This window comes from Montipora foliosa, unplaced genomic scaffold (assembly GCF_036669935.1).
Source record: "Montipora foliosa isolate CH-2021 unplaced genomic scaffold, ASM3666993v2 scaffold_392, whole genome shotgun sequence".
Lineage (NCBI taxonomy): Eukaryota > Metazoa > Cnidaria > Anthozoa > Scleractinia > Acroporidae > Montipora > Montipora foliosa.
The window spans coordinates 144,830-152,341 of record NW_027179692.1 but is presented as its reverse complement, the minus strand read 5'-3'; the positions used below and the strand labels follow the sequence as shown (position 1 = coordinate 152,341).

Sequence of the window (7,512 nt, the reverse complement as noted above, 5' to 3'; positions counted from 1 at the left end):
CGCTATCATTAGGAAAATCCTTCATTCGACTGTCTAGCAGCACTGGAAGTATTCCTCTAGCATTTTTCCTAATCATGGTGGAAAGGGTGGATTGCGCGGATTTTGCGGAAATTTCCAGCTTTTTCCATTCTTGTTCGTGTTCTTGTTTTGTTTTTTTGTTTTGTTTTTTTTACTTTTTCCACTTGCTCCTCTCAGTCTGTTTGTGGGCACTTCAGTCAGTTTAGTGACATTCAGTATAAAATTTCTTCCAAAAAGAACAAGTGTTTTGCTTTTTTAGGAGTGGGGTCATCATTTGTAAGCATCCCTTTCTTTTTAACGAAACCCCCTTTGTTTTGTATCAATCCGTTTTGATTGTTTCTTGACAAAAGTATCCCACTGCAAGTTGATATCAACAATTGCTAAATTCGACCTCACACTAGTTCGGAAAAAACCATTTCTCAAATTCCTCTCAAACTTTTGTATCGTTATTGTGGCTTAATAATCAAGTTTATTTTTCGACCAAAATAGTTGTTGATTGCAGTAGGTTGGTTGACTGACGATCGTCTGATCATTCTGAATACTAGCAAGAGAACATTTTCTCAACGAAGGAGAACTTTTACATCGTTATTGTGGCTTAGTGATGAAGTTTATTGTTAGATTAAATTAGCTGTTGATTGCAGTAGGCTAGGTGACTGACCCTTTCGTTTTGTATCAATCCGTTTTGCTTGCTTCTTCACAAAAGTATCCCACTGCAAGTCGATATCAACAATTGGTAAATGCGACCTCACACTAGTTCGGAAAAAACCATTTCTCAAATTCCTCTCAAACTTTTGAAGCCTAAAAGCGGAGCTCCCTGGTTATTTATTCTTACTGGCTGTACGGTTAGTGAAAATAAAGGGTTTTGGAATTGTCCGCGTTTTGGTTTTTCTGGGTACTGCTTAATTAACTCATTTTATTCGCTTTCTTCTATGGAAAAATTCATTGCCTAAGTAGTGAATTCCACGGTAAATAATGAATGCGATACGTCAAAACACAAATATTATAGACATGCGCAGTATGAACACGACTGATAAGGTCGGCTCAACGAGAATGCTATGGGGACTATGTTGTTTAATATCTTTTTAAAACGCGAAGTTTCAGCCACCGTTAAAGGCAAGGTTAAAGAATGGTACATGATCGAAATATCTACCGTTTTCAATTTCGATTCTTTCCCCTAAGTTTATACTGTACCTAGTTTATTTACTTGAATGCCCACTGTTCGGTGCGTTGCTGCTTGAAGAAAAATTTCGCGACGGTGATGTTTAAGACCAGTCATTCAGTTTATCAATTGGTCAACATGAGGAGTTCTGCGTTGTGTTCCTGTGAAGTTATTTCATTTTTCTTCACGCGCGCTCGAGGTAGCCAAACTGAGTTGTCAAGAATCGTGTCGTGCTGGAGAGCTGTTCGATCGAATTGAGGGAAGGCAAAAGAAGATTGCAGGCAAGGTACGCAATGAGTTTTTCTAATTTTCAAACCTTGACGACATACGTAACACTAATAATACAATACAAAATACTAAACACTTAACTTATAAAAATGTTGTAAGAGTAAACACAGTGAAAATCGGAAACCAGTGAACCTTGAGCACACAGTACACAGAATTTAGTAGTTTTATGCACCAAATCGCTTACTTAATTAGCTACATTTTGTACTTTGGCAAAACAATGTGGCAATTTCGATTCATCAACTACTAATGGGAACCTGCTCTTCATAGCTTGTCAGGGTATATCATTACTGTTATTGTCACGCTCTTAGACAATTAAACTCAAAGAATGAAAAGGTGAAGGCAATGTAATTTCTCCATCTTTATTTGTTTGAAGTTTTTTTGGAATGTCAGTTCAATCAGCAAAGGCATGTCTGAAACCTCGTTCGTCTCACCAAACTTATATTGTGTATTTTTAAACACAATATTATTACTGTCTTTTTTTAGGACAGTCAAATTATACAGGAATAAAATGGATCTGATCCATTAACAGATAATAAATCTACCATCCTGCACCTCATCTTAATGAAAAAATTCGTAACACCAAATAAAATATTGTTCACGGTTTTTGGTACCTACTAATATTTACAACTGACATCAACTTCATAATTAAACCCTGGGCAGTTGAAAGCTGTGTCCATTTTTTTTTGGTTAATATCACTTGAAATAAATAACTCTTTTTGCCTTTACTTTACATGCATTGGGGTAAAAAATATTCCTGTCACTAAAATTATTCTTTTGGCTTTTACAGTCAAAAGTGATCTATACCAAACTTTTGTTAAGTGCAATTCATTTATCTTACACTAAAAATTCTTGGAAAACAGCACCTAACGACAATATCCGTGGTTTATTTAGGGTAATTTCTCCTAAAATGTTCACTAACCAATCAAGGGCTCATGCTACCAAGAGCAAACACAGGCTGTGTTTGATTTGCTGTATTTCAAAGAAGAGTGACTTCATTTTAAGCTTTAACACTTAAACTCAAAGAAAAATTTAAAGTCATTCTTTCAATGACGTAACATTTTCTCACACATCTTTATATTCAGTTAAGGTTTCTTGTTGTAGCATGAGTCATGACTGTGATTTCTGCCTACTGAAACTGGGACCATGGATTCATTCGTTACAATTACAGTCAATCTATGTCACCTATGACCAATTGATATTTCTGAGACTGAAATGTTTATTTGAAGTCCTATTTGTAACTTCTGGCATTTGAATGGTCTGAGTCTTTAAAATTTCTGGAAATCTTTCCAAAAAAAAGTATCAGCTGAAAAAAAAAGGCAAAGCACATACATGTAGGAAACAACTGATTGTTTTCAAATACTGTATGCTGTGATGTAATGTAAAAAAAATCATAGCTTTATTTCAGCAATAAACTAGGGAAGTTTCAATGAAAATTCTTAAATCTCACTGGCGATGATCACAATTGACATGTAATTTTTAAAACCCTGTTAAAACTTAAAAAATACTGGTCACATGTGAGGAAGATTGACTATAAATTGACTTAAACCTTTCCAAATGTAAGTTAGTTCCCCCTTTTTGATGAGCCACCCCTCAGTCAGGTCTTATTCTTCATGAACAGGGACAGATGTTATGGACATATCCATGGGGACATCCAAAGTGGACACAGAATTAACTGATGAGGTTGGGAAGATACGCGGAAGATTTTTGATGCACTTCTGGCATTCCACTGGTAAGTCATGTGTTGAAAGCTCCTCACCATAATCCCACACCGTAAGTGCTGCAAGGTGCATTAGAGGTGGCACCTGTCCAGTGTCTCTACGCCATCCAATTGTTGTAGGCCTGAATGACCTCTGTTCTTCTAAATTTATAGTTCCTTTTGTCGAAGCTTTCCACTGAAGTTCAAGCTTACGACCTTCAGCTTTAAGAGACTGGATTGTCAGTGATGTGTCTTTGTTCAGTTTCTTTTCCTCCCACGCTTTAGGATAGACATCCTTTCCTCTAAGTGGGGCACTGACTGCACTACCTTTTCTGATGTTGTTGAGCTTTTTTCTTGCCTCTTGGAGAAGCTCTGTGGTCAGTAGTTGCCCATAGTCATTCATTCTCTGTTCATGTGTCTGCCTTGCTGTCTCAGTGGTCCTACCATTAGTTTTACCACTGTGAATAGTGTTCTCGACAAATGTTACAGAGGCCTGTTTTGATAGTTCTGACAGGTTGTCATGAAGATAAAGTTGGGATAGATTAAACTGTCTTTCAGCAATGACATTGTTCACAGGAATGCTAAAAATGTGCTTGGCATAAAATTCAAAAAGGTGTGGTGTGGTGTCTTTGTTAATAAGACAGCTTTCAGGTGATGTTGCCATTGCTTTAATCTCAGTTAGAAGTTGAGATTTCTGCAGCTGCCAAATATTGGCCCATTTAACCAACCCATTTCTGTCCTTAGACACCAATCTCTGAAGATCCTGTCCATAAACTTTTACATTGTTTTCAGATGCATTTCCTTGTTTGCTTTCAGTGGATACAAATTGTATGTCAAGGACCTTCAAAACAGATGACCAGAATGGACTTTGGAATCTTTGATCAGCTCCCATTCCAAACAGTTTGGGAAAGGATAACCACTCAGCACCATGTTCTTTAATTACTTTCAGGGCTTCTTGCAACATGGGCCTCTGCACTTCCTGGTAAAAGTGTTTAATAGCAGCTGGATCTTTCAAAGATAATTGCACTTGCTCTTCTGTTAAAGGAAAATACAGTGATGGACACAGTAACATTTGACTGAGTGTTTCATTGTGCTTGAGAACAGTTGCAGGCCATAGTCGTGCCAGATATCCACTGGAAAAACCAAGTTCCTCGTCACTTGCTTGTGATGAATTAAGAGATGGGATAATGAACTTGTCAAGAAATTCAAATAAGAATTTAATTTGCACTTGGATCATTGGGCAGGAGCTCAGCTTGATGACATTTTGCCAGAATGATGAGTGGTTATCTGACTTTGGCATCCTTTCTAGTATACGCTAGATGCAAGCTGAATACAGGCTTTTCCATACTTTAAATACCATTGTAGCATCTCATGGTAATATGTCCACCTTGTGTCAATAAAGGACTGTGGAAGGGGTGGCTCTTTACTTAAAATTCCCAGTGAAACATACATTGCCTTGTACTGACTTGGGCGTTCATGGTGGAGCCAGGATATCTTGTATAATAATTGCAATATGTGGTTGTTGTTCATATCACCCTTTGCCCCAAACCCAGCCTAGCACATTCTTCGCAACATTATATTAAGTATGTGTGGGTAACAACCCACAAAAAACATTTCCCTGCCAAATAGTTTGGAGTTGTTTGCAATCAATCCATTTGATTTACCCTTTTGGGTAGAGGCATTGTCCCCAACTAACCCTGAGACATTTGATATACCAAATGTGTCATGAACAATGTGGAAATCGACATCTGACTGGTGTTTTCCCGACCCACTAGCTACAATGCTGTTAGCAAGAACATAAGCCCTTGGCTTGTTAGTTTCATGGCACCATGTGTGCACCCCCACAATGTGCCTTTCCTCCCCTCCTTTGTTAGAGTCATCACTCCAAACATGAAAATCATATTTGCTGTTTGCAAATCTTTTACACAGAATTAATTTGTCTGCCTCCCCTAAAAGAACATTCCAATCTGACAAAGTAGTTGGGGAAACAATCAGATTTTTGGGGGGACTACAATTAAACAAAATACTGAAAATTAAATGTAATGCAATTGGTGCCTTTTGGTTAGATGAAAGACATGCATGTTGTAAATATCTAATGCAAGCCATGAACATTACACTCCTATGATTTGCTCCATTTTTGCCATGGGCAAATGTATCCACAAGAGAATAACTGTTTAAAACATCTCCTTTTTGTTTGAGTTGGTTTTTCAGTTTTGTTGCAACAGATCTTGCCCCCCTTAGTTTTTTTATTGTGTCGTTTTTCTTCAAGGATGTGGTCTTCAACAATTTGTCTTGCTTTGTAACTTGTTTTTGTAGGGTCAGAGTCTCTTTCTTCAAATCACTGTTCCTTCTTCGCAGAAATACTGAAAACAAGGGAAAAAGTCACACAAAAATTTTATTGACTTGTGGCTTTGAAAACAAATTATTTCATTAAATTCACGTTTTGAAAAGTGTGAGCCTTAAACTCTCTTTTCTACATTTAGATGTGGCTACTTTATTTACTGATGTTTTCTTTCAACCATGTGAAAGTTATTCGTCACTGTCGAGAACATTGGTTTTTTTTATCAATTGGAAAGGTATTTACACAGTTCTCTAAGTGAAGGCTTTGTCCTCTTGAACTCAAAATAAGCTTAAATTTATAACTCGAGAAAGGTAAGAAAAGTCTAAAAATTTAAATCTAGATCGCATTCGACATGAGAAGGACTCCTCCGCGGTCCGCACAAAATCATCTACTGTGCCATTTAAAAATATTTTTCACGTTTTTTTCCTCCGAGTAATGTTTCTTTGCGTTAACAGAATTTCTGTGTTGGCATATATCGAAAATGCGTTGTTTCTTTCAGCTCTGTTACATTTTTTAGTGTCCAAAATAAAAGCAAAGTCTGGATACACAATTCGCGAATTAACACAGGATTAATATAAACAGCTGCGAAATTCGCTGGAAATTATAACAAGACCTTTTACAGCGGTCAATTATTAAAACATAGTTTTAAGGCGTTTGTTTCAGTCTCTCTAAAGTAAAACTTTCTTTTACCCCATTTTAAGGCGATCACGCTACTAACTTTTTTCACCCCGCTAGCTACCTGCAAAAATGTACAAAGGATTTTCACTAGCTCCGTGCCTTTTCGTCGTGAAATTATTTTTAAAAATATTCAACGTTGTTTCACTCAAATGTCGATGAATGTCCGTTCTGTGGTCCAGTTGAACTTAACTTTCAACCTCAAGCTTATAAAGCCTTGAAAGGAATTATAACTGTACTGAATGAACAGGCCGGATGCAGGTCAGTTGTTTCACGCCAAAATTTGCGTCTGTTTACATTTTCCTTGTTGGGAAGCCCACTCAAAGCAGCCGTAATAATAAGTATGCCAATTCCAAAAAAAAAAAAAAAGACTTGAGTTATACATTTACCCATGTTTTCCTTAACCAATGCTTACCTATACTTTTTCGAAGCGTTTGGATTGTCCTTTTGAGTCCTGCATTTTCTGATGTTAGTCGTTTACATTCACGAGAGAGTTTGTCGATCCTCGCAAGCTCGCTTGCAAACTTGAGAAAAACACTTTCCGGAGTTGCTGCCGCTGAATCCTGACCACCAACACTACAACTGTTTTCGTCTGGTTTCTCTTCTGATTTTAGTTTCTTCGCTGGCTGATATTTACTAGAAAACTGCCCGCCGATAAATTTTCTTCGCCCCATTGGCTGACATTTTTTTTCGCAACTTTCGTTGTAAACAATTAACGAAAGCAGCCCGCGTTTCCAGGAAACAGCAGTCTTTCCAGGAACGTACTCTGCGCATGTCATAAAATTTTGGTGGTTACGGAAATCGGGGGAAGGATCCCCTTGCGTGAGGGGTAAATTTCACGCGAAAAACCGTTACCACATGAATCACGAATAACGAGTGCAATAACGGTTTTCAAGTGGAATTTACTATGGGATTCACCAGTTAGGCAATGTATTTTTCTTGAATATTTGAAAGAAAACAAAAATACTCAGCAAGCGAACGGAAAGGAGAAAAAAGCCATTTCAGGAAGCCAGCGAATAGGAATCACGCTAAAATTAGAGATCACAGACGTTCTGGCTCGCGATGTGACAAGTCGTCAGGAAACTGTCAGTTCAAGGTCAAAAAAAAGTTTTATTGATGTACTTTATTCCACTTTATCTCTGTGAACGAGATCATTCACATTTTGATTTTTTCGCATTGAAACACGCTATCGTGGCTTGGAACAAGAATCGGCAAACTGCGGCAACCGAGAAAGGACAAATTTCAAACAAGATCTCCAACAAATTACCTGCACGTGCTTTAAACAAACTTATGAAAACAGAAGCTAGTAATATTTCTCCTTAATTTTAAAAGAAC

The 7,512-nt window shown here is 37.4% G+C and overlaps 1 protein-coding gene and 1 long non-coding RNA gene across 2 annotated transcripts; one reads left to right on the top strand and one right to left on the bottom strand.

The window, feature by feature from the left end:
- Positions 1-1,047: 1,047 nt before the first annotated feature.
- LOC137987856 (uncharacterized) lies at positions 1,048-4,424 on the top strand. The gene is made up of 3 exons (XR_011120713.1): positions 1,048-1,463; positions 3,084-3,194; positions 4,111-4,424. It is a non-coding gene; the product is annotated as an uncharacterized lncRNA (long non-coding RNA).
- An 80-nt stretch (positions 4,425-4,504) lies between these two features.
- On the bottom strand, positions 4,505-7,014 carry LOC137987857 (uncharacterized). Its single transcript, XM_068833937.1, has 2 exons — positions 6,593-7,014; positions 4,505-5,524 (listed from the first exon to the last, which is right to left on the bottom strand). Exons 1-2 carry the CDS (start codon positions 6,954-6,956, stop codon positions 4,716-4,718), a joined length of 1,173 nt encoding a protein of 390 aa, XP_068690038.1. The 5' UTR covers positions 6,957-7,014; the 3' UTR covers positions 4,505-4,715.
- Positions 7,015-7,512: the final 498 nt, after the last annotated feature.